Source organism: Myotis lucifugus, unplaced genomic scaffold (genome assembly GCF_000147115.1).
Source record: "Myotis lucifugus unplaced genomic scaffold, Myoluc2.0 scaffold_0, whole genome shotgun sequence".
NCBI classification, from domain to species: domain Eukaryota; kingdom Metazoa; phylum Chordata; class Mammalia; order Chiroptera; family Vespertilionidae; genus Myotis; species Myotis lucifugus.
Genome location: NW_005871048.1, coordinates 41,002,942 through 41,016,099, shown reverse-complemented (window position 1 = coordinate 41,016,099; position 13,158 = coordinate 41,002,942). Strand labels below are relative to the sequence as shown.

General features: G+C 35.9%; 1 protein-coding gene across 3 annotated transcripts in view; it reads right to left on the bottom strand.

The window, feature by feature from the left end:
- Positions 1–13,158, bottom strand: part of MRPS27 (mitochondrial ribosomal protein S27) — an 82,346-nt gene that overhangs the window by 50,837 nt on the left and 18,351 nt on the right. For 2 of the 3 annotated variants that reach the window (XM_006081345.3, XM_014451825.2), the window contains 2 exons: positions 12,320–12,390; positions 10,210–10,268 (listed from right to left, as the gene is read on the bottom strand). In XM_006081345.3, coding sequence (XP_006081407.1) covers positions 10,210–10,268; positions 12,320–12,390 — 130 coding nt within the window. Of the gene's footprint in view, positions 1–10,209; positions 10,269–12,195; positions 12,391–13,158 lie in introns of those variants that run through there. The other variant, XM_023750900.1, reaches the window with a different exon arrangement.

Sequence of the window (13,158 nt, the reverse complement as noted above, 5' to 3'; positions counted from 1 at the left end):
CCATAAAACAATGGGATACATAAATAGAAACTCTTACTCAATTTCTACAGTTGGGAATAAACCAATAAAATAAAATAAACAATGGGGAATGGTGACAACATTAAACATCTTTAGCCATTCTGACTGTTCTCGTGCACTTTAGATATCACAGCTAAAAATCATGAGAAGCAGTCCCTCAATTTCTATTTCAACTGTTTAAGTGTTTTCCTGTCATGCTCCCACTCCTCAGAACAGATCTCTCTTTTTGTGTCTAATCTATGTTTTCATTACTGATTCAATAACATCTTACCGGAGATCAGTTTAGGGGGGAAAAACTGTGTCTAAAGTCCATCAGTGTTAACTCCCTGTGATAGGGATGAAGGAAAATAACTTTAATAGTTCAAAAAATAATAATGCTGAAAGCTCTCTACGAAAGACTGAATGTAAAAGTAAAAAGTGTACATAGTTGTAAAAAAAAGGAGTTTTTAAACATGTTTATTTTCTATGCACTTTTTAAAATTTACGTGATATTTAATTAATGAACATGTCAAGTTTTGTTTTTTGTTTTTTTTTAAAAGAGAGATCAGTTTAGGTATAGGTTTTCCTAACTGGGAAGCACCTTCTTTCGGTTTCTTCCTTTCCCCACAGATGGGAAGCAGATGACTTGCTGCTGCCCCCTGCTGGATTTTGGCTGCTGCAAGTTTAGGAATATGAGTATACATGAGACCTTCAATTAGTTATCTTTTAGGGCCAGGCAGCTTCCTCCAAACTGTGATATCCTTTTCATCTGGGAGCTGACCTATTAGTGTTCATAAACATCTATTTTTCCCCATCTCTGAGTCCCGATAATCTTTGTACCTTGATACCCTTGGGGTAAGGGTGGTGGAGACAATTGGGGACTATTAGTCTTAGAAACCAAAACTGGAGCTTAAAGTACATTTTCCGTAAAGAGAGAAATATGGGAAAGGGATAGTCCTTGTTCTTCAAGATGTTACATCTATTACAGCCAACATTAAAGCTAAAATTTCTTGAGCATTGACCATCTTTGACCGAAGGCTATTCTAAGGGCCTTATTAAGTATTAATTTTTTTAAGTTGCATAACTATCCTAAATCATAGGCACAATTTTAATTTCCAATTTATAAATGAGAAAACTGAGGGACAGAGAATATAAGTAACTAAACCATACAGCTAATAGATGGCAAATCTAGGATTCAAATCTAGGTAGACTGGCTCCATTGCCCATGCTTTTATCTACTATAATATACTCCTTATCAAGTAAAAATAAAAACACCAGCAACTTTTTAATTAGTCAAAAAACAAAGCACTCCTGAACAGATTAAAGAAAATTCTATAGAAGGGGGTCAGAGAGCATAACCAAATAGTGAAAATCAGGGCAAGTTTATGGATGTGGCAGAATTTGGGACAGGCCTTACAAGACAGGTTGCACTCTATTAGAAGAAGACTGGAGGGTGGGGTGGAAAGAGCATGGGCAAAGAAAGCATGGGCACATTCAGAGAACAGCAGTCCATTCTGGCTGGAGCTGAAGGCACTGTGTAAGTGTGCCATACATGTTAACTGTTGTTACCTGCTATTAAGTCAGTAAATGGAGAACTATAATAATCTATACGTACAAAACCCACAAAATTATTATTTTAACAAATAATTTCCGTGTTCTTCCTCTTAAAATTCTTCCTAGGCATTTATCAATGAAGACTAATGAACAATTTGAGTTTCACCTCTTGGTAGCATCTGTCACGGAGCTGTGTAACAGCCAGTGGGTGATAACAAGTGCTGTAATGGCTTGGAGTTGAAAGACCTGGTTTTAAGCCTCAGCCTTGCTCATTACTAGCTATGTAACTGGCGATCCCATTTGTCTTAAAACCAGCATTACTATGAAAAAGAACAGAATAGAGCTCAAAAATATCAAATCTGTCTGGTAAAAACAAACATAACTGAAAATCTATCTTGGAAATGATAGCTGCCAGGACCACTAAGGAGAATTCACATCAAATACTTCTAGCTCCTCAACTGTCCTCTTGCCTAGACACAGCATCTGGAAATACTCTGGAATTTATTTGCCAATGGCCTCAAAACTGATGATGCAAACAACGGAAACTTCTGTTCCCACAAATGTCTTCTTGAAGCTTCTGTTTATCTACTCAACTCTCCCTTAAATGTTGCACAGCTCCTGAAAAGATCTCTTAATTATCTTCAAATCGAACAGCCTTACATGCAAAACCCTACTGAAGTCTCCTTCATAAATATAAAGCAATATATTCAGTCAGGCCTTTCTCTCTGTCCTACAGCTGTAATTCCTGGCACTTTTATTATGATTTCACAGGTAGAGAAACAGACAGTAATAGGAATTTTGAATCAAAGGAGTTTATACTGTGGAAAAAACAACTTGGGATATATCTTTTTATGTGAAACTGGAGGAGTTTATCCACAAAGGGTTCTGCAGTTATTAAAATGGATCTATTTAAGCTCTCAAATCTTCTTAAGTCCCAAGACTGGTAACATCTATTAGTTTTTCTTTTGATATTCATAGTTAATGTGGCTGAAACTTCAATTCTACTATTTACGTCCATAAAGTTCTTAGTGAGAAACTAAACAAAGTCCAGAAACTCATGCTTTCAAAGTTGAGGCTTCTGGTGATAAAGTCTAGCTTCTGTATCAGAGAATGAGAAACACAGTATTATAGATACTTAAGGCGCCTTGGGAGGCATCCAAGATCATTGGCTCATCTAAGGAGACTGGTGTCCAGAGAGTTTATTAACTGGTTCCAAGTTACAGATCAAAGTGGGAACTCAAATGGTCCCAAAATCCAGGTTACCCAATTCTTCTCTCCCATCCAAATTTGAATGATTATGTATTTTAATGCTGAATCTCTATGTATGCAAGGTTTTTCTAGGTTTAATTAATTTTATGTCACTTTTTTATGAGGTATTTCGTTCTTCACTGAGTCTACATCTTCTGGTTTATTAACTAGACGGCCTTAGGGAAAGGGTTGGCAGAGTGATACACTGGTCTAGATGATAAGCCTCTGAACTCGAAGCCAGCCTTCATCCTGATGAAGCTTGGACTTGTCCCAAGGCTCGAAGAAAACTGCTTAGTCTTCCCAAGTCTCAATTTCACAGATTCTGAAAGTCAGTAGAACTTCAGAGACCACCTAGTCTAAAATTTCCCAGACAGGGCAAGACAGCAGGAAGACTCTAATACAGCCAAGTTTTGGCAGCTAATTCTCTCTACAAAGGTCTGGGGCCAGTTCCTCTCAAACAGTTCAAATGTGGTCAATAGGCATGAGATGTGATGCAGCAAACTTAGAACTAAACCTGTATGTTGAGAATAGCCATTCTAACAGGTGTGAGGTGATAGTTTGATTATTATGCTAAGCAAAATAAGTCAGTCAGAAAAATCTAAGAACCATATGATTTCACTCATATGTGGGATATAAAACTGAAGCTCATCAGTGGTTACCAGAAGGAAGGTGGTGGGGGCATAGTAAAGGGTAAAAGGGGCCAAATATATGGTGATGAAAGATGATTTGACTTTGGGTGGTGGGCACATAATATAATATACAGATCAGGTATAGAAATGGATATTTGAAACCCATGTGATCTTATTAACCAATGTCACCCCAATAAATTTAATAAAAAAAGAAAAAAGAAATAAAAACAAAAAAGAAATAACCCTGTATATGTATAATGAAAAGAAAAACCACCCTCTTGCTGTCTTCTAAATCTACTTCCAATTCACTACTTCTATCAATGGACTAGCCATTTTCTCATTAACTGAGGTTCAATTTTCAGTTCATTTTTTTTCTTTTTAATATTTTATTGATTTTTTACAGAGAGGAAGGGAGAGGGATAGAGAGTTAGAAACATAGATGAGAGAGAAACATTGATCAGCCGCCTCCTGCACACCCCTCACTGGGGATGTGCCCGCAACCAAGGTACATGCCCTTGACCAGAATCGAACCCGGGACCCTTGAGTCCGAAGGCCAACGCTCTATCCACTGAGCCAAACCAGTCAGGGGTTCAGCTCATTTTTGACCCTCCTGTTTTCTATCTTTATTTTATATTCAACCCATCATTAATCCTGCTGATGCTAGTTTGAACTGTGAAACCTAAAACTATGACACTTCTAAAACAAAACACAGGAGAAAAAACCTTGTGGTGCTGGATTAGGCAAAAACTTCTTTGTTGACATCACAATCCATTAAAAAAAAATTGACAAATTGTACTCCCATAAAAAATAAAAACTGCTTTGAAAAACACTGTTAACTGAATAAAAAGACATGACTATAAGAAAAAGAATTACCAAAACTCAGTAAGAAAACAAGCACTCAACAATTAAAAAAAGGCAAATGATTTATACAGATACTCCATCAATGGAGATATATGGATGGCAGACAAGCACATGAAAAAAATGCTCAACATTATTAGTCATTAGGCAAATGAAATTAAAATCACAATGAGATACCACTAAACTCTATTAGCATGGCTAAATGTGTTGGCGAAAATGTGGAGGAATTGGAACTGTTGTTGGGATTGTAAAGTAGTACAACCACTCCAGCCATTCCACTCCTAGATATTTACCCTCCACCCCAAAAAAACATATGTCCCTACTTGTACATAGATGTTTCTAGCAGCATGGACTGCTATGGACTCCTAGAAGAACAACCTTCAGGGACTCATTCATCACATGGAGGAATAAAAGAGAGTAACTATCTAAGGCGTGAGGTCACTCTGGGAAAGGTAGGTGGAATGTGAAAACTAAAGCCAGAAGAATACCCTTGAAGGTTACCCCTACTCCCCTTCATGTCTTCCATGGCCAGGCTCCAGGATGAAATGAGACCAGTGGGGAGAGAAGTACAAAGTCTAAAGGCTTAGAGGCTGAGGGTTCTCATCCTAACTCTCATCACAAAGCTCCAAGGAGTCTTTGACAAGGCGTGGACAATACCCGACATTCAACTATTCTCTAATGCACATTAACAATAAGAACCTCTCCCAGGCCCCAGGTAAGATCAGCAACTAAGTACTAAATAAAGCACTTGGCAATATTAAACTTTCCAAAAAATGCTCTAAGAGTCATTTACCTCCCCCAGGCTCTTATTGCTTTTCTTAATAATGTTCAAACATAATGAGCCCTGGCAATATGCTAATAGAAAAAAATTTCATTTCCTCTTATTGCTATAACACACAATCTCTATGTCCTCAAAGGAAAATTACTACTGCTTAAACTCATGAATGTTGTTCCATCCTAATAAATCCCTTCTTCCTATCTTTCTAGTCAGACATGGATTCTTATAACATAGGCCCAGTGTGGTACACTCGCCTTCTAAGGAAGCATCAGAATGTTTTTGCTTATTGAAAAATGAAGCTATTTTGGTCCTTCCTTTTTAGGCTGGCTGCCAACCAGGACCTGGAGACATGCAGGCTGCCATCTGCCTCACCCCAGCTGTTCCTGACCTGCCATCCGTCCCCAACCAGGGATGCCTCATATCTGCCAGGTCAGTTAAGCAACTGATGAAAGATGCGTGAGGCCCAAGTATAGTGTAGATGAATGTACTGGCAGCACACATCCTGCAACACAACCTTGACTTCCTCTCATTAATGGGTGGCATGCTACTCTCCATGACAACACAGAGCTGTATTCTGAGAAAAACAGATCTCATGGAGCTCAGCAACCATCTTTTATTACTGCATGACAATTAATTCAGCTAAAAACCAAAAGGTTACTAAAAAAAAAAAAGTTACATTCTTAAAATAGAATGTTATATCTGTTTCTATCACTGATCCTTCAGGAATGGCCATTATATTGCAGATAAAATTATGGGTCCTGATTACTGGTGCTCTGATAGTAAGAGGAACACATTTAATTTCATGCATCTCTAAACTGCCATAGTCCCAAAGTGATTTGAAAGTATAAATAAGCCTTTAAAATGTAATTTGCAAGCATTCTCGGTGAAGAGAAGGATACCACAAGAAGGAATTTTTATGGCTTGAGTTTACATTCTCTTAGTGCAATAATCAAATACTCTTACAGGATTTGTTAAAGCCTGTTATAACCATAAACATAATGGCTTTTCTTGATGCTACATTTTACTGATGACATGCAGTTTTATCTCCTGAAAAGGGAGACACAGAGCCTGCCTTAGGGCTCACCGGCCTGCATGTGGGCAGCACACATGGACTTGGGACGTGCTGAGCTCTGAACTACTGACTAGTAGCTCTGAACATGGACTTCAAGTTGACAGATCCCAAAAGGGGATTTTTGTGGAGAAAAAGCTAAAATCATGGTTCTTAGAAAATAAACAAACAAGAAATGTATGGGATTTCCTCTTATCTCTTAATTTTGATTTTCTTCTGCTCTATCATGCTCTATACTCTGGTCTCCATGAAATCCCTTGCCTCAGTTTCCTTACTTTTTATTATTTATCTATGCAGAAACATGCCTTGTTTATTTCCCACCCTCTTAGTTATATCTATACATATTTTATGAAGTTCCTGGATCAGGTCCTTTTTATCTTGTTTTATTTATTTATTATATTTTTATTCTCTTATTTTAATCATGTTTTCTTCATTTTGTTACAGCCCAACAGTTCTTAGCATGCTTTGTTTTATTTTGTAGCTTTTACATTTTGTTTATTTTACTTTAATTTAGACTTTTTACTGTTTTTAACCATCTTTACTCTTGGTTTATTTTCCCTTTAGATTGAGAGTATTATCAGGTGTTTTTTTTTAAATCATCAACCTGTATAGTTTCTGGTATTAACTGCCTTAATAATCTTTAGTTCATATTATTCTTTTGTTTAAAGGATCGTTTCCCTTTTCTTGGTGTCTGTTTCCATGCTTTATTTGTAAGCGGCAGGACAGAAGTTGATCATAGATTTGTGCGTCCCCCAGAGAACAGCACAGTCAAAACAGGGATGATTAGATATTTATTCTCCCTCCTGCTGACTAGTGAGCGGCCTTTCTAACTCTCCTTAGAAAATCCCTGGGACTCTTACATGTTGAAGCCCCTAAACTTTGAAACCTGTGTACTTCAGGAGATTCAAAGGCTGATCGTCTGTCTTGGGGTGACAGGATAATAAGCTGGCATCTGCCAGCAGTATCCTGAATTGTTGAAACTTGGAGCTGCTTACCTGTGCACCTGATATACAATGGCAGAGGCTCAATCAGCTCTCCATGGATCCCTCGAGGTTTCCAAACCTCTTTGGCTCTAATGCTCTTTACATAACCATTGTGGATATTTGATCACTGGAAGGTGAGATGATGTAGCAGTTACACTCTGCATGCAGTGCCTGTCTCTACAGGCTGAGGCAGGGAAAGAGTTGAGCTAATGATAGAGGTAGCAGCCAAAAGTCCTGCTGTGGGCCTTCCCTTCAAGATGGTACTGCCTAGGGAATGAGAAATCCTTAAGGCAGATCAGCAAAAAGCTATTAGTTGTAGGATTAGGAAAGTGCTTGTATATTTCCTCACCCTAGACCTGAGATTTTAAGTTTCTGAGGTGTATAAAGTCATCCCGTGTAGGGATGGATGTTGGCATCACAACGATTCATGCTGAAAACCCAACAGTTAGAAATACTACAGGCCATTGGTGTCTTCAGGATTAACACTCCTAATTTCAATCAATGGAGATAAACCCCAAGAGTTCATAACTGTAACTTTATCTACATTTGGATACAACTTTATAGAGTTACACTTAGTCTCATATATATATAACAGTCATCTTAAGAAGTCATAAAAATGTTTCTTTCTTAAAAAAATAAGCTTAAAAAGAGAGGGAATTTTCTTAGTAATGGAAGGGAAGAGAAAGAACAGAAATGAAAAAGTGATGTCATAGTTAGAACATTGTTTTAATTAAGCAAAGGATAGGATGACAAATTAAACAGTGGCTCAGATTTAAGATAGACAAAAGTCTTCTGTATGACATATATGAAAAGAGGAAATAGAGATTTTATGAAACTTTTAGTAATACTCCAGACCACATAAAACTGGGCATCATGTGAAGACGTAATCATGGAAGATCTTAAAAGTAGGACAAATTTCTCAGTTAAACTTCAATGTATAAGGACAGGAACAAGGTCACATTTATTCATCACTGTATGTATGTCCAGCACTTTGGACAGAGACTGGGCACCCACTAAGACAGTGATGGCGAACCTTTTGAGCTCGGCGTGTCAGCATTTTGAAAAACCCTAACTTAACTCTGGTGCCGTGTCACATGTAGAAATTTTTTGATATTTGCAACCATAGTAAAACAAAGACTTATATTTTTGATATTTATTTTATATATTTAAATGCCATTTAACAAAGAAAAATCAACCAAAAAAATGAGTTCTCGTGTCACCTCTGACACGAGTGTCATAGGTTCGCCATCACTGCACTAAGATGTGCTCAGTAAACACTTGTTGAATGTTGAATCATTGAAATCAGTTATATGTTATAGACATACTTTGGGAGAGAAGAAAATGTGAGACATATTTCTTTTAAGACTATGGCACTGTGTCCTACGGGATGGATTTCTAATTGTTTCTATTTAGAAGTTGAAACTATTTTCTACATTTTGTCATAAGCAAAGCAAAAGGATGAGAACTGGGCAGATGCCAGCCCAAATACACCTTTCACCACAGGCAAAAATAACTATCAAAGGAGCCCCACAGGCCAAGAACCACTAAAGGAAGACAGAACTTGCTGTCCTCACAGCATTCATTTATGTTTATCTTTTTTCTTTTTAAATATATTTTTATTAATTTCGGAGAGGAAGGGAGAGGGGGAGAAGGATAGAGAGAGAGAAACATCAATGATGAGAGAGAATCATTGATCGGCTGCCTCCTGCACATCCCCTACTGGGGATCAAGCCCATAACCCAGGCATGTGCCCTGACCAGGAATCAAACTGGTGACCTACTGTTTCATAGGTTGACTCTCAATCACTGAGCCACGCCAGCCAGGCTATTTATATTTATCTTAATGAAGGGTAGGAAGGCACTTGCAATTATGATTTCAGGACCTATAATTTAAACTCAGGACATTGTTAAAGGCAATCTTAGATTTAAAATAAAGGTTTTTATAGTGTAGAATCTAACCTACATGAGATTTATATTTAAACTGAAAACACCAAAAAGGTGGCAGAATTCACCCAATTCAGAAAGAAAAAAAAGAAGCCTCATTACTATTTTTAAAAGCAAGTAAAAGAAAATTGAATACATGTTCATGAAAGCTTTTAAAAATGCACCCAGATAAAAATAACTGAAACTTTATTAATCAAAACGAAGTAAGATCAAATGGGAATTCTAATGTAATACTTACTGGAAACACTTTAAATTTCAATCTGAGGCTATTTTTGAAACCCAGGAATTGGAACAAATCATAAATCAGATTTTTGAAACCACAACAAGAAAACAGTATAAAAAGTTAGTTGTAAGGTACCATTACAACTAGGTGGAACATCAACTATAAGGATAAGTCATAATTTATTTGGCCAATTATTTAATGAGCTTTAGGTCACTGCGGTCTTCTGCTGATATAGATGGTGCTGCACTGAACAAGCTTCTTTGTACACATGCGTGAGTATATCTGTATACAGTTCACAGTGCAGTTGTTTACCGTTAAGAAAAAGAATGACGTTAACTGTGGTGATGTAGAAAATTTTTTTAAAATATAGTATTAATTAATAGTAGAGGCCAAATAGTGCATAGAGTATATTTTGCAGTGAATAAAAAAAGAGAAGAGATAAATATATAATTTTTCATCTCTCAGATTAAGAAAAAAAATCCCAAAGTGTGAAAATACTCCTATTGGCCAAGTTGTAAAACAGGCCTCTCTCATACACTGCTGGTAAGAATGTAAACTGATAAAACCTTCAAAGGAAACAATTTGGAAACAGCTATTGAAATTACAAATGTAAACACGTATGAGAATTATGTGCAAAATTGCATATGTATAAGGTTATTTTTACATTATATATAATATAAAAAGAGAGAGAGTGCTCAATCTAAAGATCCATCAATAGGGAAGTGGTTTAAATGATATAATCATAGTATGGAATATCATACAGATATAAAAAATGAAAAAGCTCTCTATATACTGATAGGAAAAGATCTCCAAAACAGAAATATAAACAGCAAGGTGTTGAACAGTATATATAATACATACCACCTTTTGTGTCAAAAAGAGGTGTGAAATAGGAAAGTATAGAGCCCAATGAAATGGAAAACTTACTTGTAAAGGTAATATTCTGCATGATCTATCTCTTCTCGAGATGAAATGTTGTCCACAAACTAAGACAAAAATAGAAACCTTTGAATGAATACAAATTATGCCATATATTGGGCTTAATTCACATACCGACCTTAAAAAAGATAAAACATTCATTTTATTGAAACCCTTCTGTGCTAATGCAATAAAAAAATACACCATGTCTTCTCTTTTTCTTTGTATAGAACTACCTTGATCAGAAAAACTGGAAATCAAACATGAACCTTGCTCAGAACAAGAGACCACTCCTCTTTATACTATACTATACTATACTATACTATACTATACTATACTATACTATACTATACTATACTAATTTATAATTAGTCATTGATAGTCCCCTTTATCTTTAAACTCTAATATTTTCTATGTTCTAAGCACCAAATACATGGGAACACATATCTGAAAGGTTAAAGACTCTAATGGCTAAAAAAATATGCTCAAGTGATGAAAATCTAAATTTAGAGAACTCAATCTTGGAACCATTTTTCTTACTCTGACTTAAGTTCTGCTATGGAACAGCCAACCAACAAAGTCTCCTTTTGAACCATAAAAATCTATGAGTATGTTCCTTAATTCTAAACTAAATAAGGAAACAGAAAGAGCTATTCCAAGGATAGATTCTAAAGTAGAGACTCAGAGGCAAAAGAGATGGAGTAGAAGACATGTTGTGAATATAATTAAAACCTCAGAATGAGGGAGAGGAAAATAAGAAGGGGGAGAGTTTCTCAAAATGCCTCTGACTTATGGATTTGATTTAGGAATCTCATTAAGGGGCAGATAAACTGGTGCAAACACAGGACTGCAGTTGAGAGCTAGCTCTCCTGACTGCTTGCTGTATGGCATAAACAGATGGCACAGCCCCTCTGGAACTCAGGTGCTCCATCTGCATAAATAGAATGAAGGCACCTGCTTCCAATGGTCTGCAGCTCCAATAAGAAAATGTATGCGAAAGTTTTTAAAATTCTGCAGTGCTGCCTAAACAAATACCAGGTATTATGGCAACAGAGATTTTATCCTTCATGAACCAATGACCTCTCTGTTACCCTTCAATCTGAACATTATGAGTCTATAAAATTTGTTATGACCTAGTTAAACTCTTCCCCTACTAAAAGGAGAATATCAAGAGACAAAAAGAAAGAAACCAGACTAAAAATAATGATAGTTTCTTTCTTTTTCCTCTTCTCGATTTAACAGTAACCTTGAATTTTATGGTGCTATTAATTTCTACAAAGAGCTTTCACAACTAAAAGCTCATTTTAGCATCACATCAGCCCCGCAAGGAAAATACTATTGTCCTCAGATTGGAAATGAGGAAAACGAGAGGGGTCCAATTGCCCAAAGTCACAAAGGTAATTCACGATAAAGACAAAATCAGTTATTATTTGAAGGAAAAGAACTTTGGTGTCACAGAGAACTGGGTTTGAAGCCCAATTTTTCCACTTATGACCTGTGTGAACTTGAGAGATTTATCAACTTGAGTCTTGCATGTAAAATGGAGATAATAATGCTTCTTTCTTATGGCCACTGTAAGAATTAATATATAAGATAATATATGTGAAGAAACTAGTACAATAGATGGCATAGAAAGTGTTCAGTAATGGTTACTATCAATTACTATTCCTGGTTCCTAGCCTAATATTATTCTCTCCTCTACTGCTCTGCAGCAGTTTAACATGAACATTAATATACATTCTTTTACAGACTTTCTCAGCTACCAAAAATATTTCCAATACTAACAAGTAAATACTATTCCTCTGATGGGTGTATCAACTAAAAAAAAATCATGATATTATACAACAGAATACCATATCCTGGAAAAATAAAATAAATCAGATACATAACAATGACCACTAACATCAGAGCCTGATACATTTATTAGCTTTTATTTCAGTCAAAGAAATTTGCTACTTCACCATAAAATATCTATTAGTAACCATAAAAACATACCATACTCTGAAAAATTTTTCCTATGAAAGATCTTCTTTATTTACACAGCCTCATCCATATAAAAAGCCTTTCTTGATTTCTTCTACTTTCTTCTTTGAAAATATATATATTTCAGTTTTCTTACCCGTGATATTGTTAAAGAACTAACAGGCAACTTTTTCTCGTATGTTTTATCCATTAAAGATGCCAGATCAGCTGTGAAGACAAAGAAGAAAAAAGAACCTGTTAAATATACATATTTCTTATGGAAAACCTAACAGATACAACTCCCGCCTCATGGCTGCCATCGTTATGAAACCAAGATTAAAACAGATGCACTTTCTTGCTATTTTTAGAAATTAAAGAGGATAACAAATATTAGAAATATTTAAAAATGATTTATGTAGACACAAAGGACACGCTCTTCCCTCCTCTCCCCTCCCTCTCCCCCTCCCTCCAAAATTAAAAAAAAAAATGATTTATGTAATTGCAGTAGGGTTATTTTTAAAATGATGGCATATATTTAGTTTTTTTAAAATGCATCAATAAAGTTGCTCTGAAAGGAGGCACAGGAAAGTATTATTATTGACAAACTCCAGGGAAAGGAATTAGATGGTAAGGGGCCAAGGGAAGAAGACTCTTCACTGTTTACATTTATTCCTTTTGCATTTTGAACCAGGTAAATATATTAGCTATTACAATTTTTTAAATTGGAATTTATCAAATAACTTTTATACATTCCCTGAACAAATCAGAGAAGGCACCCTGGCTATACTTAATGATTTTCAGCCTGAATTACTCCTATTCCAGTTTCTTTTAGTAGAACATCCACATGGCTACTTGGTATTCCTGAGATTACACTGTTATTTCAGAGTCTAAAAATATCTGAAATCCTAGGCAACATAAATCTCCAAATTCATTATTTCATGTCTTCTCATATGTATAGTATGGGTCTTATTTTTCTGAGTATAAAACAGAAGCAAT